The 26680-nt window shown below is 42.3% G+C and overlaps 1 protein-coding gene across 3 annotated transcripts in view; it reads left to right on the forward strand.

Annotated features, from left to right (window-relative positions):
- ASAH2 (N-acylsphingosine amidohydrolase 2) overlaps positions 1-26680 on the forward strand; it is a 110256-nt gene that overhangs the window by 61449 nt on the left and 22127 nt on the right. For all 3 annotated transcript variants that reach the window (XM_073548231.1, XM_073548233.1, XM_073548232.1), the window contains 11 exons: positions 5522-5599; positions 5828-5948; positions 7588-7713; positions 10040-10126; positions 14481-14585; positions 14924-15005; positions 17163-17278; positions 17659-17753; positions 19484-19523; positions 20835-20930; positions 24604-24699. In XM_073548231.1, the coding sequence (XP_073404332.1) occupies positions 5522-5599; positions 5828-5948; positions 7588-7713; positions 10040-10126; positions 14481-14585; positions 14924-15005; positions 17163-17278; positions 17659-17753; positions 19484-19523; positions 20835-20930; positions 24604-24699 (1042 nt within the window). The remainder of the gene's footprint in view (positions 1-5521; positions 5600-5827; positions 5949-7587; positions 7714-10039; positions 10127-14480; positions 14586-14923; positions 15006-17162; positions 17279-17658; positions 17754-19483; positions 19524-20834; positions 20931-24603; positions 24700-26680) is intronic.

Consider the following 26680-nt stretch of genomic DNA (forward strand, 5'->3'; position numbering starts at 1 on the left):
CAGGTTCGGAGGTGCTTGGTGGTACGGGGGCTCCACCGACATCTTGTGAAAGCCCGGAGCCCCCGCACAACCATTGCTGCAATGGTCGCCGGAGGCAGCGCATGTCCAGATTGAGATCTCGACATAGAGATCACGTCCCAAGATCTCGAGAGAGGAGATCTCGAGAGCCGAGATCTCAATCTGCGCAATATATATTGTGACAGGGTCACTGGTGATGTTTGTGAGGGGAGATATGTGTCTTGAAGGTTGCTCTCTTCTGTGATGTGAAACCCAAAAGTTTTTCTCGAGCATGTTATGTGGTGAAGGGTTGATCGGCCATGACAGGTTTGGGTTTTTTGTGAATGGCTGTGAGAGATAGGTGGGAAGGCCACTCACCATATCTCCTTCCTGAGGTGTGGGTGGTGAAGTTAAATGTCCAGCTCCTGTTTTTTCCTCTGCTGTGTGTTTAGAGACTTATAAGTCCCCAGTTGGTAGCTCCAGTAGGAGCTGAAGATTTACTGGATCCTGAGTGGGCGAATTGCGCAGGCATATGGACTCTGCTATATGTTATGCCAGAAAGGCCACGTTTGTTTTGTTAAAGTCTGCAATGGTTTATGCTATGTTTTAACCCCTTTCCTACATTGGACGTCAGAGGTGTAGCTAGGGTTTTGGTTCAGGGGGGGCGAAACTTCTGAGTGGGCCCCTAACCAGAGAACCTCAGGAGATGACTGCGCTGTTGCCAAAAAAATAAATAAAATATATATATATATTCCATTATTGCGGCATCAGTGCGGGCCGCAATAATGGAAGAGAGAGCATCACATGATGCTCCCTCTCCCATCATTACCCTATTCCTCTGACACACAGCGGGTGCGCAATGACGACACTTCATCGCGTCCCCGCTGTGTGCCGGTCTGACTGCCGCGCAGCTCCTGACATCAGAGCAGAGCCGCCGCCGAAATCAGCGTGGGAGCGAGGAGGAGAGGTGAGTATAGTTTTTTTTAAATTTATATAGTGAGTCCTGGTTGCATGATTATGATACCCCGTATGGGGGGCAGCATAATAACCGTATGAGCGGGCAGCATGATATACCCCTTTTGATGGGGGGGCAGCATGATGCCCCGTATGAGTGGGGTAGTATGATACCCCGTATGAGGGGGCAGCATGATATCCTGTATGATGGGGGGCAGCATGATACCCCGTATGAGGGGGGTAGTATGATACCCCGCATGAGGGGGGCAGCATGATACCCTGTATAAGGGGGGCAGCATGATACCCCATATAAGGGAGGGCAGCATGATACTCTATGAGGGAGGCTGCATTATATTCTGAAGGGGCTACATTATATTTTTTGGGGGCGCTGTATTATACCATATGAAGGGGGCTACATTATAGAGAAAGAAAGAACAGAAAGAGAGAGAAAGAACAGAGAGAGAGAAAGAGGAAAGAACAGAGAGAGAGAGGAAGAAAGAACAGAGAGAGGAAGAACAGAGAGAGAGAAAGAGGAAAGAACAGAGAGAGAGTAAGAAAGAACAGAGAGAGAGAAAGGAAGAACAGAGAGAGAAAGAAAGATTAGAGAGAGAAAGAAAGATTAGAAGGAGAAAGAAAGATTAGAGAGAAAGAAAGAGGGGAAAGAAAGAAAGAACAGAGAGAGAAAGAGAGGAAAGAAAGAACAGAGAGAGAAAGAAAGAACAGAGAGAGAAAGAAAGAACAGAGAGAGAAAGAAAGAACAGAGAGAGAGAAAGAAAGATTAGAGTGAAAGAAAGAAGGGAAAGAAAGAACTGAGCGAAAGAAAGAACAGAGCGAGAGAACGGAAGAGGCGAAAGAAAGAACAGAGAGAGAAAGAAAGAACAGAGAGAGAAAGAAACAGAGAGAGAAAGAACAGAGAGAAAGAGACAGAAGGCAAAAGAAAGAAAGATTCTATAAAGATACTATAGCAGCCCGGCTCCCATTGTAGTGCCCACCTGAGCCTCCCAGTGCAGGACATATCATGATCTGCTCATATGGCCGACATCCCCGAGTGCAAGGCGATCCCACTGTCGGAGGAGACGGTGATGAATCTGAAGCATTGCCAGAGGTGCCTCCATGATTCCATCACAATCTCCTCCCGAAATTACCTCATTTCCGGTCAGCTTCCAGCGTGTCACTTTCGGTGGAACATCATGTTCAAATTTTAAATGCTCCTCGGGGCATTTAAAATGTACAACCGTGTCCACGGGAAAATTAAGCTCCCGACAGAAAAATCGAGACGGTTGGGAGGTATGAATGCTCCCCACCATACACCTTGTACACGCATAGCTCCGCACACCTCATACACATGGTTCCGCTTTCTATGCCTCGTACACACACGGCTCCGCATCGTACACCTCGCATACACACGGCTCCACTCAGTACACACATGGCTTGACTCTGTAAACCTTGTATACATGCGGCTCTGCTCCATACACCTCGCACACAAGCGGCTCCGCTCCATACATCTCGTAAACACGTGGCTCCATACACCTCGTACACACACAGCTCTGCTACATGCACCCTGTAAACCCCTCCTGACCCCACAGATACTTACCTCATCCAGCACCATGACAACCAGCACAGCAGAGTCCGGCAGACACAGAGGCCCCTGATCATGTGACCCCTGAGTCCTCCCCTCCTGTGACCTCATCACAGGTCCTGTGCACACAGAAGAGATTAGAGCTAGCTACTGCTCCAATCCCAGGGCGCCATGACAACCAGCGCAGCATAGTATGCATAGTGCATACAGTCAGTGAGGCCCCTGATCATGTGACCTAGACTCCTCCCCTCCTGTGACCTCATCACAGGTCCTGCCGCAAAGAGAACATAGGGGCAGAGCAGGGAGATGATCGATTCTCCCTCTCTGCTGCAGATACAGTTAAGTGTAAATCTGGGTGGGCCCCCTCAGAGTGCTACTGTTGGATGTAATATTCCATCCATGTGACCTGGAACCTAAGTCCCAAGGACGGAATATTACGTCACTGGCGATCAGCGGCGCTCCCGGGTGGAGCGCCGCTGATCGCGGCTGGGTGTCAGCTGATTATCACAGTTGACACCCGGCACTATGTGTCAGGAGTGGTCACACACCGCCCCCGGCTCATTAACCCCTGGCACACTGTGATCAAACGTGATCGCAGTGTACTGGGGGCATAGGAGAGACGCGCGCAGGGAGGGGGCTCCCTGTGTGCTTCCCTGCGACCCCCGGAGCGACGCGATGTGCTGCGTCGCTCCGAGAATCCTCCTCCCTGCAGGCCCCGGATCCAATATGGCTGCAGGGGCCTTCGGGGTCCTGCAGGGAGGCAGGCAGGAGGAAGCCTGCAGAGCGCCTGTCAGATCACCGATCTGACACAGCGCTGATCTGACAAAACACAGTGATGTCCCCCCCTGGGACAATATATAAAAGTAAAGAAAAAAAAAAACGTGTAAAAATAATTTTAAAAAAATCACAAAATAAATTAAAAAAAAAAATCCTTAATACATTCTGTTTTTTTCTAAATAAAAAAAACAATAAAAGTACACATATTTAGTATCGCTGTGTCCGTAACGACCCGCCTTATAAAATTATCCCACTAGTTAACCCCTTTAGCGAACCCCTTAAAAAAAAGCAAAGCAAAAAACAATGCTTTATTATCATACCGCCGAACAAAAAGTGCAATAACGCGCGATCAAAAAGACGGATATAAATAACCATGGTACTGCAGAAAACGTCATCTTGTCCCGCAATAAATCGAGCCGCCACACAGCATCATCAGCGAAAAAATAAAAAAGTTATAGCTCGCAGAATAAAGCGATGCAAAAATAATTATTTTTTATATAAAATTGTCTTCATTGCATAAAAGCGACAAAACGTAAAAAAACTACATAAATGAGGTATCGCTGTAACCGTACTGACCCGAAGAATAAAACCGCTTTATCAATTTTACCGCACGCGGAACGGTGTAAACGCACCCCCAAAAGAAATTCATGAAACGCTGTTTTTTCTTCATTCTGCGTCCCAAAAATCGGAATAAAAAGCGATCAAAAAATGTCACGTGCCCGAAAATGGTACCAATAAAAACGTCAACTCGTTCCGCAAAAAATAAGACCTCACGTGACTCGGTGGTTAAAAGACGGAAAAATTATAGCTCTCAAAATGTGGTGATGCATAAACTATTTTTACAATAAAAAGCGTCTTTTAGCGTATGACAGCTGCCAAACATAAAAACCGCCATAAATAGTAAATCAAACCCCCGTTATCACCCCCTTAGTTAGGGAAAAATAATAAAATAAAAAGAAAATGTATTATTTCCATTTTCCCCTTTAGGTTAGGTCTAGGGCTGAGATTAGTGTTAGGGGTGTGTTGGGGTTAGGGCTGGAGTTAGAACTGGGGGGTTTCCACTGTTTGGGTACATCAGGTGCTTTCCAAACGCAACATGGCATCTGATCTCAATTCCAGCCAAAAAAGTCAAATGGCGCTGCTTCCCTTCTGAGCTCTGCCATGCGCCCAAATATTGGTTCCCCCCACATATGGGGTATCAGCGTACTCAGGACAAATTGCACAATAACTTTTCCAGTCCAATTTCTCCTGTTATCTTTGGTAAAATAAAAAAAATTGGACCTGAAGTAATTTTTTTTGTGAAAAAAAGTTAAATGTTCATTTTGTTTAAACATTCAAAAAATTCCTGTGAAGCACCTGAAGGGTTAATACACTTCTTGAATGTGGTTTTGAGCACCTTGAGGGGTGCAGTTTTTAGAATGGTGTCACTTTTGGGTATTTTCTATCACATAGACCCCTCAAATTGACTTCAAATGTGATGTGGTCCCTAAAAATAAAATGGTGTTGTAAAAAGGAGAAATCGCTGGTCAACTTTTAACCCTTATAACTTCCTAACAAAATAAAATTTTGGTTCCCAAATTGTGCTGATGTAAAGTAAACATGTGGGAAATGTTACTTATTAAGTTTTTTGAGTGTCATATCTCTGTGATTTAAGGGCATAAAAATTCAAAGTTGGAAAATTTTGAAATTTTCAAAATTTTTGCCAAATTTCTGGGTTTTTTTTTCAAAAATAAACGCAAGTTACATGGATGAAATTTTACCACTGACATAAAGTACGATATATCACGAGAAAATAATGTCAGAATCACCGGGATCCATGGAAGCGTTCCAGAGTTATAACCTCATAAAGGGACAGTGGTCAGAATTGTAAAAATTGGCCCGGGCATTAACGTGCAAACCACCCTTGGGAGTAAAGGGGTTAATAAACCAGCGGAAGATTAAGCCAAGAAGCGTTCCTGTGTCTACCTCTGAGAGCAGCTGAGTCAGACAGCCAACCACTATATATACACTCATATATACGGTATGTGCTTTTGGTTTAGAATATCACAGTGATGAAGCAGCATCAAGTGGAAAAGTCTCATGTGGCCAATAGCGTTTTTGAACAGTCAGATGACAAAATCATTCCATGTTCGCTATTGTATTTTCTGATTGTGTGAATCAGCTGACGGTTTATTATTCTAAAGTATGAATTAACCATGCATATGCTACATGCAGGTACCCATTTAACACAGACAAACAAATGGTGATAATGAAGATGGTGGACATGAATGGACGGGAGGTGGGACTTGTCAGGTAATCCCAGAACACATGTAAACTGTACAGGAATTATATAGCTGTACGGCATTAGCCTTTATCCATCATCTATCTATTATCTATCTATTCATCCTTCCTCCATCCGTCCGTTTATCCATCTTTCTCCCTCTGACTTACTGCACATTCCTATCTCCACATTATATCCCACTGTAATAAACCGACAGATAACAGCCAAATGTTCTCACCATGCTTTCGTTGTGTTTGCAGTTGGTTTGCGGTGCACGCAGTCAGTATGCCCGTTACCAATCACCTGATCAGCAGTGACAATATGGGTTATGCCTCGTGCTTGTTTGAACAGGTGAAGAATACAGGATCCCTGCCGGGCGAGGTAACTATTCCACTAACCTACAATAAATGCATTATTATTCTGAAATCAGATTATTATCTGTAATTATCTCTGCACAGATCCATGTCAGAACTGATCATATAAAGAAGAAAAATAACAAACTACAAGTTTGTCCTTTTTTAATAGAAATAATAGATAATAACACAAATTATGGGCTTGGGGTCTGAACAATTTACAGTTTGTTAGACTCTACCAATACACTTCCCAAAACATAGATGTACATAAATTTTTTGTTTTTTTTGTGTGAAATTGACCCTGTTGAATGTATGACAGATGTACAAAACGTCATGAAAATGTTTGTAATTAGTAAAAAGCACTGATGTCAAGTAACCAATAGGGGGCAGTAATGGGGGCACACTTTTAGGTTGCTTTGTATACTACAGATTGTGTGATGTCACTGTGCTGTCTGACAGATAGCACACAAGCAGGCTTTCAGTTTAGGGCAGGGAAGTTATTGGACAATGGCAAGCACAATGCATGCTGGGAATTGAGAGGCAGAGAGTTCTAGCACCTAAAGTTCTGGTATAATGCTGCATAAAAGGAACTGTTATTTGTTAATGTTAAAGGGAATCTGTTACCAGATTTCACAAGACAAACTTAATAAATTATGAAATAGATCTCTTACACCTCACGGCACTGGTGTAATGTAGAAAAACAACACGTTATTATTATGGCTGTGTAATGCAATGGATGTAAGAACTGCAGCTTCATCAGGGCTAAGATATCTTTTTAACTAATAAGTGCAGTTTGTATTGTGGTATCTTGTGACAGATTGTCATTGTTTTTTGGTGTTAAGAGCTATGTAAAAAGTGTGGCATTGCAGACTTTCGTGGAGCCTGGTAGCACGATTTGTAAAACAAAACTAAAGGGGTGGTCCGAACCACAAATTCATTTTCATCGAAAATAGAATCTATTTTCTAATATACTTTATTTAGAAAGTCCCTACCTTTCCCTCACTACATCTAAATGCTTTATTTTATTTTTTAATTACTTCCCTTTTAATAACGCTTTGAAATGAAGAGTCATCAGGAGGTCGTCACTTGTGGGGGCAGTGCTGGTCTCTGTACGCAGGGTATTCTTTTTACAATGCACACTGACAGTGCGCTCTCTCTTTCCAGCTCCTTACATCTGATCAGAGCCAGCGAGCGCACTGTCACTGTGCATATTGCACAGTGACATGTATCTCTTGAGCAGCCGTCAGAATTGACAACTGACCTATGCTCAGTAGAGAAGAGATTAGCTCATCCCCTGAACCAGACGTCACTGATGATACTTTATTTCAGGGAGGGGACAGAGGCTGCATCAGTGACCGCAGCCTCTGCTCTCTGATGATGCTTTGTTTCAAAATTCCAGCATGCACTGACATTCTCAAACAAAGCGTCATCAAAAAGGAGGAAATAAAAACAAAAAATAAAGCAGTTAGATAGTGTAGTGATGGAATGGTAGGGATTTTAATGTATATTAGAGATACATTAGATTATGGCATTAAATTGATAGACATTTAGGATAAAAACAAATTTGTATTTCGGACCCCCGCTATAATATTGCAGAAAAAAAAACTTAGAGTGACGGTTTTGCATTGAGTAATAAAAGGCAATAATTGAAGTTATATTTTTTGCAGGGATCATTTGTAGCAGCTTTTGCATCATCAAATCTTGGAGATGTTACACCAAATACCAAAGGTCCTCACTGCATAAACACCGGCCTCTCATGTGAAAACCCAACCAGCACCTGTCCAGAAGGAGGGGTATGCCATATTTTCACTATTACTATCTTCTAAAAGCTGTTGAATAACATTGATCAGTACCTGTCCCAGAATTCACTGAAATGAACTGCAATACCGGACACAGCCTGTGAACAAGAGTGGCGCTGCTTCTGTAGTGTATAGAGACTTTTTTTTCTCATCTCTTACAACCTCATCAACAATAGGTTGTTTTCATATTCATGGGAAAAAATTATTAGGTTCATAATCAGTTTAAAAATAGGTAGAAACTGAATGCAGCTTAGATTTAACGTCCAGCTGAGCTCAGTCAGCTGGAAAATCAATAGGTATAAGCATTAGAACAATTAAATGGACTTTTACGTTAGAGTGGCTCTTCTGCAAGGCAAAGGTTTTGTCATCTTGTGGTTGTGGAAATTGGTATGAAATTTAATTTCTTCAGGAGATCTGAATCCAGGGATAATGGAAAAACTGATTATTTTAAAATCTGCACATATTTTGCCCCCTAGAGAGACAACATAATGGAAAAGTTACATCTCCTGTTTATGTAAAAAAACTAAATAAAAATCCTCTTGTAGCAAATAGCATTAAATTAAGGAGGTTGCATTATATATCTCGTCAACCAATCAATTTCATGACATTTATATTAGAAATGTATCAAGCGCAAGAAAAAGAAAATTAAATAAGTACTTTAAAGGGGAAGTCCCATCACAAAATGGCCTATTATTTACATCAGATTCTTGTGTTACATGTATTTTTTTTATATTTTTTGGCAATTTTTCCATATATCATATTCTGTTTTAAAAATAAAATAATAGAAATCTTGACATTTTCATACTGGCCACTGGGGTTTTTAGACTTCAAATTTTTTTTTTTGGAAAGAAAAAATGTACATTGATCAGACTCAGATTCTGCCTTTTGAATTTTAGTGTCTAATGAGAATGTGCAAAGGTCATTGTGAAGGGAGGGGAGAAGGGTTAGCTGGGACATCACCTATTGTGATTGGTGAATCCTGTGTTATCATAGAGGTGTTACCTGTCATTTTTATCCTGCCTCTGATGATAAGAAAACTGCTGTAAACTCTTCCTGAACGAACAGGAAGTATGAATCTGACAGCCGCCTCTAATGGCAAGTTGCTTTCAGTCAGTCCCGGGGGTGTGGTTACACCCTACGCCCTCTATACACTGAGTGGTGCCTGACTATTCTCTGGCGTCACCCCCATGACTGAAACCGGCATGCTGCCGGAGGAATAAAGTTAATTTCCTCCCAGCAGCGTGGGTATAGGTACCAGCACCGGGTAGCTTCACAACGCTATTTACCTGCAAAATAACCCCAAATCTGCAGTTTAAAAGCGTTTTTTTCAGGTGAAAGGTCCCCTTTAAAACCAATAAAGCATTTTTTTCTGAAAAAGTTTAAAGGGGTATTCCCATTTCCAAGATCCTATCCTAATATATATTATCTGTAATTATCACAATATTCGCAAATACCTCCAATTAGAAAAGTCGTATAGTTTTCTGATTCGCTGTGTCCTTCCTCATGTGCAGGCATTGCAGGACCATAGGTATCCATGGTTACGACCATTGGTATAGTGACAGTTAGCTAGTTGCTAGTGGTTATAACCATGGATACCTAAGGTCCTGCAATGCCTGCACATGAGGAAAGACATAGCGACTCAGAAAAACTATACTACATTTCTAATTGGAGGTATTTGCTAATATTGCTATTATTATTATTACCCCTTTAAGAGCTTTTGGTTTGACACTTCCAGTCTTTGCAAAAATATTCCTGAGTTTTTATTTGCAAGTAAAAGTAGGATGATGCAAACATATCTTACACTCCACATTTTATAAAAAAAAAAGTTTTTAATTGAAGAATTCATCATCCTGATCCTTTGGACAGAGTGAAGAGTGTCTCTCACTCTGGAGGACCTGTCCTGTCCTACCATACACAGAGAAGCCATTGATTTAAATGGGCATTGTGCAATACCTATTTTTTCCTGTGGGGGCACTGCAGGGAATTTGAGCACTTACTACCACCAGTTTAATACACAGACTACAAGTGATCACTTTTGGCCCTAGCCGTGTGATCCTTTTATTGCTAAGAAACCCTAACAAATTGGGATTGTCTAAAGCGGACAGCCCCTTTAAGTGAAAATGTAAACTTGGATATATTCTAGGAAAGATTCACTTCATACTGGGCTGCAAAAAAGCGAAGATACACAGACGGCAGTTAGAATGTCTTCTTACCTAAACTTATTTTTTGCTATTAATATGATGGAAGAATTCTAAATTCCGATAAGTTCTGATAAGTAATGAAACTTGTGGAATTGTTTTATCTTCTAACCCAACTGCAGGTCACAGCGTGCATTGCAACTGGTCCTGGAGAGAATGAGTTTGAAAGCACAAGGATAATCGGAGAACAGATATTTGAGAAAGCCGTGGTAAATTCATTTCTATCCCCTTTATTGAATGAATGACAACTGAAAAGTAAAGGATAGGAATTGTATATATGCATCACTTAGTGCATAATACAGCAGGTATATACACTTGCTCATTTTAATATTAGTCAGTGAATCTTTCATAAAGGATTGCCATGTTGCCAAGGATTTTCAAAGTAAGAACATCAGTCTCATCAGGTCTTGCATATTTAATATTTTATGTAATTTGTATTGTGAAATGTGCTGAGTGGTGGCAGTTCTGCTTTAACATACAGCATAGAAACAACAGATATTCACCTACCAGACCCATCCACTACTCAGTACTCCTACCAGTATTCCATCAGGTAACTGGTGCAGCCAATCAATGGTCGTGTGCTGTCTGAGCTGGAAGAGACACTTTTTGAGCTCTCATGACTGCTGCTGACAATCAGTGGTTACTGATGGGCTGCAGTAGTCACCTGATGCCAACTCATTGGAAAAAGAAACAAGGAGATGGGCAGGGAACACCGTCTGGAGTATAGCGCAGTGGAAAACATTTTTACTTTAGGAATCTGATACAAAGCTGATAATAACTCTTACCACGTAGTGCTTATCGGCAGCTACCACTAGGGAGGAGGAAGCGCTTACTATATTCACATTTTATTAGCTTATTTTGAATGTAACACTATAGGGCCCATCACACACAGCGAGATCGCCAACGAGATCGCTGATTTTGTGACGCCACAGCGATCTCGCCAGTGATATCGCTGTGTATGACATGGATCAGCGACCGGCCCCCCTGCCGGGTATCGCTGATTACGCTCGAACATCCTGGGCCATTTTTTGATTGTTGTTCTCCTGCTGGCCAGCACACATCGCTGCGTGTGGCAGCGAGAGACCAGCGATCAGCGACGCTGGACGCTAGTTTCCAATGTAAACAGCGGGTATCTAAGAGCCGCGCAGCTCTTAGATACCCACTGTTTACATTGGAAACCAGCTTGCTTGCTGGTCCCGATCGCTGGTGGGTCTGTCTATGTGACAGCTCACCAGCCATCAGCTAACTATGTCCCAGCGATCCCATCCACGCATCCACGTCGGATCGTTGGTGGGATTGCTGGGACATTGAAGCGTGGGGCCTTATGACTCCGATTCTTCATTTACATTGCTTTATCAGTTACTGTATTTTTTTTGTCTTGTGGTATTAGTTGCCATTTTTTCCCCTAAAATTCTTCAAAATGGTACAAGCAATCCGTGAATTTGGTACAAATGAAATAAAATGGTCTCTTTCTCTGTCTACTTTTGTGACCGTTGGCATTAAAAGTCACACATTTCAGAAAAGGGTGCAAAAATGTGGCCAAAATACTGTCACCATCAAAAATACCCCAAAGGGGGGTGAGGGGGTTTCTAGTGTAGTTTTGCCAACTTTTACGTCTATTCAAAAAGTTGCTATTGATTAATCATGTAAAATATCTGCAATCGCTAAACCCTGCTGACAGGGCCGGACTGGGGCTAAAATTCAGCCCTGGCATTTGAAGTTACACAGGCTCACTAGTCACATGGTGACTATATAATATCTTTGTACACTTGTAGGTTACAAGAAGTGATAGGAGATTAACACGACTATATAACATGTAGTCAGAGCTGTGCCCAGTATTTCAGCTCAGTCCTATTTATTGCTTTTAGGTACAGTACTCCTCCCAAAGCTCTGTCCCCTTTTGTACGCACGGTGACAGAATTCCTGGCAGAACTGCTATCCATTGGGCAACCAGACCCCCTGGTCATAGCTGCCCCTATCATACCTCCCAACTTTTGAAGAAGGGAAAGAGGGACAAAGACTGCGGCGCGCGCAGCTGCAAATTTTAGGCCACGCCCAGCCACACCCATTTCACAACCCATGTCCACGCCTAATCGCACCCATTTAGCACTGCTGGTCACACTGACTGGTACTGGGGGCACAGTGGCTGGCATTATGGGCACACTGACTGGCACTAAGGAAGAGAGAAAACAGAGAGAGAGAAAAAAGAAAAAAGAGAGAAAGAAAGGAGAGCGAGAGAGAAAGAAAGAACAGAGAGAGAAAGAAAGAAAGAACAGAGAGACAGAGAAAGAACAGAGAGAGAAAGAAAGAAGTAAAGAAAAGAAAGAAAGAACAGAGAGAAAGAAAGAGGAAAGAAAGGGAAAGAAAGAACAGAGAGAGAGAAAGAAAATGAGGGGAAGAAAGAAAAAGAGAGAAAGAAATAAAAAAAGATTCTATAAAGATACTATAGCAGCCCGGCTCCCATTGTAGTGCCCACCTGAGCCTCCCGGTGCAGGACATATCATGATCCGCTCACATGGCCGGCATCCCCAATTCCAAGACGATCCTGCTGTCTGCGCTGTTAGAGGAGCACACGGTGATGGATCGGAAGCATTCCTGGTTCCGTCACAATCTCCTCAAGAAATTATCTCATTTCCGGTCAGCTTCCAGCATATCACTTCAGGTGGAACGTCATGTGTGTGTTTTAAAATGCTCCTCGGGGCTCCGCCATGTACTCCTGTGTCCGTGGGAAAAGCCCGCTTTGTATGCTTCGTACACACTTGGCTCCGCTCTGTACATTCCGTACACACACGGCTCCGGTCCATGGGCAGCACAGTGGCTCAGTAGTTAGTGCTGCAGCCTTGCAGCGCTGGGGTCCTGGGTTCGAATCCCACCAAGGACAACATCTGCAAGGAGTTTGTATGTTCTCCCCGTGTTTGCGTGGGTTTCCTCCGGGCACTCCGGTTTCCTCCCACATTCAGTATGATAGGGAATTTTAGATTGTGAGCCCCATCGGGGACAGTGATAAAAATGTGTGCAAACTGTAAAGCGCTGAGGAATATGTTAGCGCTATATAAAAATAAAGATTATTATTATTGTATACCCCATACACACATGGCTCCGCTCCGTACATCCCGTACACATATGGCTCCACCTCGTACACACGCGGCTCCGCTCCGTACACCTCGTACACACATGGCTCCGCTCCGTACACCAATTACACACACGGCTCCGCTCCATACACCTCATACACACACGGCTCCGCTCTGTACACCTCATACACACACGGCTCCTCTCCCTACACCTCGTACACACACGGCTCCGCTCTGTACACCTCGTACACACACGGCTCTGCTCCGTACACCTCGTACACACACGGCTCCGCTCCGTACACCTCGTACACACTCGGCTCCGCTCTGTACACCAAGTACACACACGGCTCCGCTCCGTACACCTCATACACACACGGCTCCGCTCTGTACACCTCATACACAAACAGCTCTGCTACATCAACCCTGTAAACCCCTCCTGACCCCACACATACTTACCTCATCCAGCACCATGACAACAGCACAGCAGAGTCTTGCAGACACCAAGAGGCAAGGCTGAGCGCTCAGGACCTGTGATGAGGTCACAGGAGGGACGGAGTCAGGGGTCACATGATCAGGGGTCTGGACAAAGGCTCCTGATTATGTGACCCCTGACTACTCTCCTCCTGTGACCTTATCACAGGTCCTGTGAACAGAGAAGAGAGCAGGCAAGCGACGCTGTGAGTGGCTGGGGGGGAGGTCTCATGCTACGGCGAGGATGGGGTGCGTGGGGGGGGCGTGGTGGCTTATCTCCCTGCAGTGGGGGAGGGTTGAAAACTATAACTGCCGTGCCCGCAGAGGGCCGACGGCAGGAGCAACAGCCAGGCCAGTGGCCGCATCAGCTGGCAAGCAGCCAGATGATCGGGCGCTGCCGCCCGTGGTCCACACGACAGCGGCCCAGTGGGAAAATGCCCGGTTGGTTCTATTACCAGTCCGTGCCTGCCTGCTGACAAAGTGGGGAAAAAAACCACAGGAGAGCACATATAAAATAGGCTTAAAAAGGCGCAAATAGAATAATGCATTGGTGCAAACAGAAAAGGTGCAAAACACAAAACTGGAAAAAAATCAGGCAATGATGTATCAGAGCCTATTAATATACAGCAGATCCATATGTAGCGAGCTCCGTCTAGTGGAGGAAGTAGGCAGCAAGAATTTTATTATGTAACTATAAGGGCTCATCATACTCACATGCAAGAAACTCGGACGAGTCTTGCACTTCAATACCCAGCACTGCCGCCGATACTCGGGAGCGCAGCGTGCAGCTCCATGTATTTCTATGCAGCTGAACGCTCCGATATGAGTGCCGGCGGCAGTGCCGGGTATTGAAGTGCAAGACTCATGAGTGTGAGCCTTAATTGGTATTCGGAATTCTATCTATATGTGAAAATGCAGATGAATCATTTTTCTATTTGGTTCTATAAGGACATACCGTATTTTGTATCTTTGTGCTCTGTGTATTTATGTCACTGACATTTTGTTTCTATGTCATTTAAAGGAATTATATAATTCATCAACCAAAGAAATGTTGGACACTGTGAACTCTGCTCACCAGTGGGTAGACATGAGTAATGTTACTGTGAAGCTTAATGAAACTCACTCTGTAAGTATACATATCACATAATGTTCACTTTGCTGGCCCAATGAAATGTTATCCGTGCTTTTGCCTTTGAGCACTTGACATCATTACATTGATATTAAAATACTGAAAGTAATAAAAGCCATTGCAATGACTGATCTGGTTCTAGAATTTTTGCATACATCAAGAATTACGGCTTCTACTAGAAATAGTTTCTCTAAAATATGATAATAATAGAACCATTAAACTGGATGGGTGCAGTGTGGAAGCCTTATTTTCGAGGAATATTAGAATTGTAGATTTCCCACTATTATATATGTGTGAAAATGGTTGAATGTTTGACTCGACTTTTATTTATACAGGCAACAACTTGCAAGCCTGCCCTTGGATATAGCTTTGCTGCTGGAACCATCGATGGTCCTGGATTGATCAATTTCACCCATGGTGAGAATTTTCTGTGGACTTTTCTCTGTTTCATCTCTGTGAAATGCAATTACTTCATTCTCATACTAACATTTTGTGTCACCCATACACTTATGATATATGATCGATACAGTTATATTTGGATTTTCAATCTTTTGTAAAGTTATGGGCTAAAGAGTCTTTCCTATCTTGTAAATGAAATGCATATTCTTCGGATATACCTTCACTTTATGATCAGTAAGAGACCCAAGTGCCCCCAAACCTAAAAGTGAGCAGACTCAGTGCGGGTTTACTTATGTAGCATCCTGGCCCACCACTGTGTAGGCAAGTACGTCAGCGCAAAAGAATGGGGCCGCACTGCAGTACCCGGTATAGCTCATAAGTGACAACAATGATAAAACTGTGTTAATGCCCCTTTATTCTCAGGATTTGCCAGTGTCCTGGAGGTCGCACACCCAATGATCGTAGAGCGACAACATATCCTAGTAATCATAGACGTGCATAGGAATCATGTGACCAATAGCAAAAACCCATATTTGGCTCCCTCCCCTTTCCACCTAAAAAGATTGGTGGGGTAAGGACAAATAGGTGCAGTCACAAAATAGAAAATACCTCCCAACTTTGAAACACAGGTGGAGAGACATATTTTGAAGCATGTACACAGAAATAGTGACCCTGCTCAAGCCCCTTAGTGTTCACATCCACTACAATACTCCTTTTATAGCTAATATAGGGTATCATGGCCACAAAAGTTCCCCCACAGACAGTATGATACCTCACAGGGATTTTGGTTCTACTGTACCCCACACATGATGTCCCCATACCAAGTTCCACCCGGTTGATGCCTCCACAGTTCTCCCCACAGTATAATGATCCCCTCCGCACACAGTAAGATGGTCACGCAGCCTCCATACAGTATGATGGCCCCCACAGTTCCCTCACACAGAATGATGGCCCTACAGCCCCTCATGCAGTATGATAGAGCTTACAGTCTCCTCATACTTTATTATGGACCCCACAGCTCCTACAAACAAATTATGGATCCTACATCCTCCCCCCTCAAAGCGTGATAGACTCCACAGCTCCCCCACACAGTATGATGGACTCAACAGCCTCCTCACAGTAAAATGGACATCACCGCTCTATCAAACAGTATGATGGACCTTACATTCCCAACATCACATATTATGTCCCCACAACTCTCATACAGTATGATGTCACTCACAGCTCCTTATACAGTATGAGAGACGCCACAGCTCCCTGACACAATATGATGGCCTTCACAGCCCACCATACAGTATGATGAACTCGGCAGCCTCCCCTTACAATATTATGGATGCACACAGTATGATGAAATCCACAGCACCCCACACCATATATGGTCGTCCCACAGTCCTCATATGGTATTATTGCCCCCACAGTTTGATGGACCCCACAACTTCTTACATCAAATATGATGGCCCCTACTCATTATGATGATCTCCACAGCTCCCTATACAGTAAGCTGGCCCCTATAGCTCCCCACACAGTATGATAGATCCCACAGTCCCCCACACAGTCTAATGAACCCTAGAGCTGATAACACCATGTATGAGACACCCACAGCCACACACAACATGTATTTTTTTGACACACAAACTCCCACACATTATGATGCCCCATAGTATTTGCTTTGAAATTTGATATAAATAGTAAAACTAAATACTCACCAAATCCTTTTCCTCTGATGCTCTGGGATATGCTATGGAGACAGGGGCTCCGCACATGTAGTGAAACATCAGAGATCAGACACACAGGTTAAGTGATGAAACTGGGTGCTATGCCACTTGGCACTGTGCTTCCCCAGTTCACAGGTCCCATTGCAGTCACGTGGTCTGCCACTATGGGCAGTACCCTCCGGACAGTAGTTTACTATTCCTTAAAAAGTTGGGTAAGCCTTTTTAGAGGGAGTCTTTCAGCACAAAAAAAAGAGTCACGCCAAGAGTCACGCCAAGAGTGCACCAAGAACCTCATTAGCATGTTTCAATAAATAACAATTTCAGGCAAACACAATACTAAAGGAAGGAATTTTATTAGGGCTACAATGTACTGTGCTAAATTAGAATAGCTATTTTGTGCTGACAACTTCCTTTAACTGTTCAAAGAAGTTTCACAAGTTTTATTTTACTTTTTATATAGGAATGACTGAAGGAGACCCAGTTTGGGATGGTATACGAGATTTACTTTTTGGAATCCCATCAAATGAAACTATAGAATGCCATGAGCCCAAACCCATCCTGCTCAATACCGGAGAGGTAGATAAGATAAAATCTTGTTGTATGCTGATATTTCAAATGTCAAAATTTCATTTGACACAAACTTAGTGCCATAATATTGTAATGAAAAAACTGCAGGGTTATGTGTACTATGCATGAATGGTATGTGTCATGGGGGGTTGCTTTGTTATAGAATTGCTTTGTGGCTCAGGAAATTGATATAATCCCTTAGTCGACAATTGTTACAAGTGATGCCTCTCATAACAGCATGAAAGGTCCATGAAACACATAAGGATAATGATTGAGTAAGGTCTCCATTTCACCTTTTTATCTGAATTATAGTTCTATAAGGACATTCAGCTTTTATGAAGGACTTGTTCTTCTTAATTATACTCCTACCATATCTCTGCTTCTTCCAGGTCCGCAGAGGTATCCCATGGCATCCAACAATTATTGATGTTCAAATGATCACAATTGGATCCTTGGCCATTCTTGCTGTTCCAGGAGAGTTTACGTGAGTAACTGTAGGCTTTGCTGATGCTATGGTGAGAGTGAGTAGAAATATATATCAGCCCTGTTCCAATACATGGGTAAACTTTAATATTATTGGAACAGCATGTTATATGTGTAAAGAGGCCAAGAGTGGTAGTCATGGCCGAGCTGCTGTCTGGTGTCGCTCTGGCACTGTACAGGAAAACAGTGTCCAAGTCCCAGTTTGCTGTAAGATGTCGGGTGCATTACACTCACTTGTAGGCCACAGACCTCCTCTGTCCCAGGCCTCCATCCTCGGAAGCAGCCACACACAATTCAGGAGACATAAAGTTCATTGCAACAAGCAAAAGCTTACAGGTCTGTTCAAGTTCATCAGGATGTAATAAGCGAGATAGGGCACATCACTACGTTTCTTACTTCCTTAGTAGAACGTGTCTTCAGCTCTACCACATGTTTGTCCATGACTATCCATAGGCCCACTGACTCCGTCAGCCTCAAGAATTTACTGTCCGCTTCAGCAGTGCACCCGGGACACGCCACCTGCCCTTCACAGGTTTTCACATCCATCAACCTAGAAATGTCAGAAGACCAGGCCTTCTCCCTAGTAGCTGGACCGGACACTAGGCTCCGTATGTTGAAGGAATGTCCACAAGGGATATCAGTACGGCCTCCATCTGCCTCGAATGATTGGCATATGCTGGCCCTAGTAGCCCACTGCACCTGAACTTGACCTTGTCATTGTACTTCCTTATCTGAACCACTATAAGTAAGTGCCCACTCTTCACTAAATCTAGTTTGACCAACTGGGCTGGTTTTATCCATTAACAATATCCTATCCATAGACTAAACATATTGTACTTATTAGTGATGAGCGAGTATACTCGTTGCTCGGGTTTTCCCGAGCATGCTCGGGTGACCTCCAAGTATTTTGGCGTGCTCGGAGATTTAGTTTTTGTCGAAGTAGCTGCATGATTTACGGCTAATAGACAGCCTGAATACATGTGGGGATTCCCTAACAAACAGGCATTCCTGACATGTATGCAGGCTGTCCAGCAGCCACAAATCATGAAGCTACTTTGACAAAAACTAAATCTCCGAGCACGCCAAAATACTTGGAAGTTACCCGAGCATGCTCGGGAAAACCCGAGCAACGAGTTTACTCGCTCATCACTAGTACTTATCTTATGCTGTTTCTAAGCCACTTAAGTATATGAACAGTACTCATATTATCTCAGGTCTAACCCTGAGCTTATCCTGTGTTATGCACTACTCACATTATACATTAACACTCTACATTCTTATTTACTATACATTATCATCATACAATGTAAAAGACGCACATCACTATTCACATTACATGTAAAACCGCATGACACTATACACAAAGCGTGATTGTTGTCTTTATTAGTAAGAATGCAGCAGAAGAGTCCATCACTATACATATACATATATATCATAGAGCAGACCATTGTCAGCTGTAGATTTGCTGATCTTGTTGCTGGGCCTTGGATTTTGTGTGTACTATCCCTTTTGCTCTTCAAGCTCTCTGAACTCAGGTACCTGACCCCGGACTTGGCCTCTGACTATCTCTTATCCCTTTATATTGATGTAACCTCCTGGCATTTGATCTCAGACTGTCACTTGGCCATGCCTTTGTCTTGCTCCTGAGCCCTCCTGGTATCTGACTTTGGATCTCCTAACTACTACTTATATTTTACTCATATTTACTTTTGAATTATATTTCTTTAACAGGACCATGTCTGGAAGAAGATTAAGAGAAGCAGTAAAAAAGGTATAAAACTGAAATATTACAATGTGATCTCACATAGGTGAACTCCGGAGTTGTTTGCAAGCTTGCAGAATCGTTCCTTCTGAGCAGTGGAGGGGAAGCAAGCTGCATAACAGTTTATTTTTTTAGTTCAATGTGATCTGTACAAACCCTGTATACAATAAACTTCCTCTGATATTGGCTGTCGGAAGAAAGTACTCGATAATGTATCTAGATTTGTGAAAGCGATGTATCAGAAAAGTGATTTTCAGCTCCTAGTAGAGTAAATAAAATGATGAATACAAAGTCCTTCTCGCAACCATCACTATTAATCCTTTAATCCAAAAATATATAATAATAGGTTATATCATATTATCATTATAGAATTATACATTTTAACCACTAATCCACCCAAATCATTTTTTTTTCTGTAGAAAGTAAATGTTGAACAACGCCCACCCAAAATCCCAAATATAGTTAATATTGAGTGCTTCCTCACTTTAGCTCCCTAGGGATATTAGAAAATGTACTGATGATACGCCACCCTCCTGTCCAATGGGTGTATATATTGCGATCCAGGCGACCACACTCTGGTGCATGGATCAAGCTTGTGAGACTTCAAGCAGTACTTACCATAGTCATAGTACGTAAGTTTCCAATCCAGCACTAGGCTTAAAAAAACCTCATTAAAGCTTCACCAAAAATGTTTTCTATAGACGTAAAGTTCTCTTGTGACCCGTTTCAAGTCGATCTGACTCTTAGTCATAGATAGATTAATAGATTTTATTTAGGACTAAGATCGACTCGAAAATTGTCAGTTGGTATACATTTTTAATGAAGCTGTGTCAAAGATTTTTTAAACCTGGAGCTTGATTAGAAGCTTTATTGCCACATCCCCAGGGTATTATTGGAATATGAGCGCTCACCTGTGTAACGTATTACATGCGGAAAGTTGGCAAAGTTAATATAAATATGGGAAAAAAGGGGAACTGTGCCACCCCATTTATGGGGTATGCACATTTATAATTTGTTTAATAATTAACTACTATTTAAAGGGGTATTCCAGGTTCGCTTTCGTAGTTTGCCTACACAGTGGTGATCCCAGTCACTTTGCTATAGCGAGCTGTAATATAGCGTAGTTCCTGTAAGTGTATAGTGTTGCACTTCCCTGCTCAGTGGGCAGATCTCTGTGCAGGAAGGATCGGTGGGGCCTTTTGACCTTCAATTATCAGAACATTTTGGCATATCCTACAGATAAGTTATGACTTTCTATCATTGGAAATGTTCCTTTGAGATTTTTCTTACTTTTACATTAGTTTGAACTTATGTTTTTAGGAACTGGATCCATCAGGTACCAAGGACATCGATGTGGTTGTTTCGGGGCTTAGCAATGTATATACACATTATGTTACAACATTTGAAGAATATCAGGTAATTAAGGGGGAAGGGGTGGGTGAATCACCTATGGATCAATCATATATGTTGCTTCTGTTCTTTAAGATAGAAAATGAACCGAAATGCCTTACATTGGAACTTTGTACTCTTCTTTAAATGATCCAATTATTTGTTCCTCCTGCCTTAGATAAAATCCATCATTTTTTTGTCCAGAAATACCACCCCATATAAATGCCATACATCTCTGCATGCTATGCATACGATAAGCACTTATTAGCATAGATGGTTGGAGTTACATAACAATTACAAATTTCTGCAGAAATTAAAATTATTTTTGTATCAAAGCAAAATAGCTGAGAACCTTATAACAATATAGCAACGCTATATTATGTTGTTTTAAAGGGAATCTGTCAGCAGGATTTTGCTATTTAATCCGAGATCAACATAATGGGACAAGGACAAGAAGGCCTGATTCCAGGATGTGTCACTTATTAGGCTGTGTTTTTTTTTTTTTACATTGACCATATTCTTGACCACATAAACTGTATGAATAGCTATCTTCACTGTTACTAATAATAAACCTCATTTTCATGTAAATTCTAAGATTTGGTCACACTCCTGACATTAGCATAACTGGAAAGTGTTTTGATTTAACTCAATATATATATGTATGTAGTACCAAGCCCGAGGTTTAGTAATGAACAGGTGTCAGCCAGATACCTTCATTAATGAAATAGTACATAAAGAGTTAAATAACATACACACACACACACAAAGCAGCCTATTTAGGAACATTAACATAATTAACCTCCATATGCTGTAACAAAACAGCAATTGTCAGAAATCTGTGTGAACCGCAATATCTGTTTATTTTTCAAAAAATTTAAAAAAATGTGTGGGCTTCCGCATAATTTTCATAACCAGCAGAGGGAAAGCCGGTGGCTGAGGGCGAATGTTATATTTCTGGGAAGGAGTCAATAGCCATAAAGGTTCCCAGGCTATTAATATCAGCTCACAGATGTTTGCTTAGCCTTTGCTGGCTAGTTTACAGGGGAAGTCCAGAAAAAAATTGAAATGGTCGAACCAGCAAAGGCTAGGCAGACAGCTGCAGGCTGATATTAATAGCCTGGGAAGGGGCGATGTATATTGGCACCCACCCAGGCTAAAAACATCAGCTCTCAGCCAACCCAAAAAAAGATGCACCAATTCTGGCACTTAGTCTTGCTCTTCCCACTTGCCCAGTAGCGGTGGCAAGTGGGGTTCATATTTGTGTGGTTGATGTCACCTTTGCATTGTCAGGTGACATCAAGCTCACAGGTTAGTAATGGAGAGGCGCTCTATAAGACACCTATCCATTACTAATCCTATGGTTATATGGTAAATAAACACACAGCCAGAATAAAGTCCTTTATTTGAAATAATTACACAGACTCCTTTATTGAATCTAAATTAACAATTAATTTTCAGTTTGTCTGATTTTTCTATTTATAGGTATATTTTTTAGTAAAATGTAAATTGCTCTTTTATTCTATGAACTACTGACAACATGTCTTCAAATTTTCAAGCACTAAATTTTGTATTTATTTTCAGAAAATGAGAAATGGTCAAAATAACAAAAAAATGCAGCTCAAATAATGCTAAAAGTTAAAGTTCATAATCATTTAGAAGCAACAATACTAATGTTTTAGCTCAGGAAGAGTACAGAAATCAATATTTTGTGGAATAACCATGATTTTTAATCACAGATTTCATCCGTCTTAGCATGCTTTCCACCAGTCTTTCACACTGCTTTTGGGTGACCTTATACCACTCCTGGTACAAAAATGTAAGCAGTTCTTTGTTTGATGGCTTGTGACTATCCATCATCCTCTTGATTACATTCCAGAGGTTTTGAATGGGGTTCAGGTCTGGAGATTGGGCTGGCCATGACAGGGATTTGATGTTGTGGTCCTTCAGCCACACATTGATTGACCTAGCTGTGTGGCATGGCGCATTGTCCTGCTGGAAAAACCAGTCACCAGAGTTGGGGAACATTGCCTGAGCATAAGGAATCAACTGTTTTTCCAGGATAACCTTGTATGCGGCTTGATTCAAACGTCCTTCACAAAGATTAACCTGCCCAATTCCAGCCTTGCTGAAGCATCCCCAGATCATCACCGATCTTCCACCAAATTTCACAGTGGGTGCAAGACACTGTGGGTTGTACGTCTCTCCAGGTCTCCGTCTAACCATTAGACGACCAGGTGTTGGGCAAAGCTGAAAATTAGACTCATCAGAGAAGATTACCTTACTCCAGACCTCTATGGTCCAAGCCTTATTATCTTTGGCAAACTTCAGCCTGGCTCTTCTTTTCTTCTCATTAATGAAAGGCTTTTTTCTAACTTTACATGACTTGAGCTCTGCCTCTAGGAGCCTGGTACGAACTGTTCTTGCCAAGCACTTCACCTCAGCTGCCATTTGCCATTCCTTTTGTAGGTCACTTGATGTCATCCTGCGGTTGCTGAGTGACATTTGAATAAGATGACGGTCATCCTGGTCAATGGAGAGTCGTTTTCGCCCTCTACTGGTCTGTAGCTTTGTTGTCCCCAATGTCTGCTGCTTGACCTTGTTGTAATGGACTGCCGTCTTAGAAGTTTTAAAGATGGAGGCAACATGACGCTCACTGTATCCCTCTGCTAGTAAAGCCAGAATTGAGCCTTTCATTTCCTCCCTAAAGATTTTTCTTTTCAACTCATTTGGCATGGTTAAAAGTCATTTTTTCATTCCTATTACTTTTAGGATATTACTAGCATTTGTTTTGTCATCCAGCTTTTCCTATTGCAAGAGGATTGTGAACACCACAGCAGGGTTTTTTATACTTTCCTTCGTTAAATAAGATTTGTTTCAGGTGATCACCTAATCAGAAGCACATTAAGTAGAATGAGGTGTACTCTGGTTGGAATTCAACTGACACTGGAAGGGAATGGCTGTCAGACATGTAGAGAAGCTGATTTTTATAAAACTGTACAGTGGTCTCTTAATTTTTTTCAGAGCTGTTTAATACTATCCTGTTCGACGTAGTCCACTTAATACCGAGTGTCCCACGGCGATCTCATGTGTAGAACAGTCACATAGGGAGATGTGACTGCTCTACCCGGCCTCCGGCGATACACTGACAGGAGGTAATCGCTTCCATAGTGTATCACTGCGCTGCCACGAGAGTTCACCAGAGGTGATCAGCTCCAGTGCTCTCACTTACGGCACTACCGCTGTGTGAGAACATAGCTGTAATTTTAGTTTTAATTTTAATTTGAAAAAGAAATGGGATAAATTAAAATGTGAGATTTTGTGGTATCTCATTTTTTGTTGTTTTTCTGTTTTTACCGGTCTTATGGAATGTTTTTCTAGAATTTTAAAAAATTATCTGCCTTTGTATAGATTTAGAATTGAAGCACAACCCCATCCTCTGGAGTAGTACGTGTTGTTTCTAGAAAAAATAAAATTTTTTCCTAATCCTGCAAAATCCTTTAATTTCTCAGTTTTTGTTTGTGTATTTTTCCATTGTCATCTTCTGCTTCTTCTCCTGAGTAAACTTTGACCAGAACCATAAATGTGGAGTAATATATTTTCTATGTACCGTAAATAATTTATCAGTAATTGTCTCTGGAATGCTAATGACCAAATTCACCCCCAACTGATAATGTCAACACACTTGTTTTTCTGATTACAGGCTCAAAGATACGAGGCTGCATCTACTATTTTTGGGCCACACACTCTTTCTGCTTACATACAGCAGTTCAGTAGTCTGGCGAAAGCAATTGCCGAGGTAATGGAAATCTGTTGTTTTACATCAAAGTCAGTTAATACAGTTGCATTTTTTTAGCGTTGCTTTTTCACCAGTTCTTTTGTCAATAAGAGTTGCACAAATTCACAGTTTCATATGCATTCCCTGAGGAAAGTCAGCAAATTCTGTCAGGACCAAGGTGTTGAATTCCCATCTGAATATTGAATATGTGACCATTGGCTTACCTCTGCAACTATACAATTTTCTAGAAAACCCAGGAGTCGATACAGGACCTTTTCTTCATGTTATTGTACTATGGGGCAGGGTGGTAGCTGCGGGAGAGGCACTAGTGTTATGAATGGGTCACCGAGGAGACAAAACACCCCAAAACAAGCTAAGTCACAGAAAACCAGAGAGGTTGGTAACTATGCAGATTGCAGATCCCTGATCCTAACCACACAACTAGCAGCAGCCGTGGAGCGTACCTACCATGATCCTAGACGCTTCGTCACAGCCGGAGAACAACATAAGCCTGAAGCAAGAAAAGGGGAAAACTAACTGCCCCAGAGCAGACCCCAAAGGAAAGACAGCCCCCACACATGTATTGACGGTGAAACAAGATGAATGCACAAACACAGGCAGGAAAATAGGCTGAGCAAACGATGGGGCCCAAACTAACTAGAAAGGATAGGAAAGGAAAGACACTGTCTGCAATCTGCAAAAAACCCTACAAAAATAATGTCCAACACTTCTGATAGCAGAATTAACCCTGAAGTCACTAGACTTCTCCCACTATATCAGCACTCTGAAATATTCTGAGACAGAGCAAAAAGAGGCCAAGCTAATAAGGGACAAAAAGCAAATTGGCAAATACAGGTAAATAAGAGTGGAAATTCAGCACAGCCCCAGCCGGGGCTGGCTGACCACATAAAAAACTGAATAGACCAACAAAATCAAGTGTGAACATTAGCAGAAAAACTTAGCTTTAGATGACTGGAACAGAGCTGAAAACCAAGACCTGACAAGCCAGAAGGAATCACCAGCACCAGAATAGGGAGTCGGCTGTCTTAAATCCAGTCTGAGATTCCTGAGGTCCAATCGTCATCCTCATTATCAGGTGGCAGATCTCTACTGATTAAATCAGCCTCACTACCTCCTGTTACCACCAGAGGGAGCCTGGCAGGAGAACTCACAACTGGTGGACCAGAAAATGAACTCACAACACACTAGTCTCCATTTATGCCTAGGTTTGTTAAATGAAAGTGTGGGTCCTGACTGGGTGTATGGACTTGTGCTATGAGGGCATCACACCCTTGTAGGCTGTGTGTAGCCGGTGGCGTTGACTGGCCAGGACTAAAAGTCCCACAGTTCATCAAAGGAGACGGTCATTCATACATACAGTCTTCACTGAACGATTATTTGACAACGGTTATGTACCAGGTAAAACAGGCACAAAGTCTTATGGATGTTTCCTCTACGGTTTAAAGCATTTTACCCTCACATAGCATCATTTCTCTGTAGTTCTACTCCAGGGCTTTGCAGGCACACTGTTTCGTCCTATATCGCTACAACCCAGCCTGAATGCCACAATCCAGACCAGCGAGTCTTCTCTTCCCTAGCACTACGGGGCGCTCTAGCTCACCCTGCTCCCCGGATTACTTCTGATGGAGAAGATGCCGGGACCACGTACTCTGCCTTAGCTCCTGAATCCACCCTCATCCAGGGAAGAGGGGAGTAGTAGTATAATGTAGTACACCAAACCAGACTAACAAAGCATACAATATACTCACACATGTGACAGAGGAATGCATTGGGAAGTGGAGGATGGGGTTAAACCACAGTAGGAGAAAAAAGGGAATTATCACACACTGAAAACCTAGCTACAGTCACAGATAAATCCACCAAATGCCTTTCTCCATTAATAACCACTAACAACCTCCAGCAGCATAAGTTAGCTCTGACAATGAATGCTAGCCAGGACCCAGATTATACAGAAGATGGGAGTGCACAGCTCCTGAAAATC

This window comes from Dendrobates tinctorius, unplaced genomic scaffold (assembly GCF_039654945.1).
Source record: "Dendrobates tinctorius isolate UK_male_01 unplaced genomic scaffold, ASM3965494v1 ptg000156l, whole genome shotgun sequence".
Taxonomy (NCBI): domain Eukaryota; kingdom Metazoa; phylum Chordata; class Amphibia; order Anura; family Dendrobatidae; genus Dendrobates; species Dendrobates tinctorius.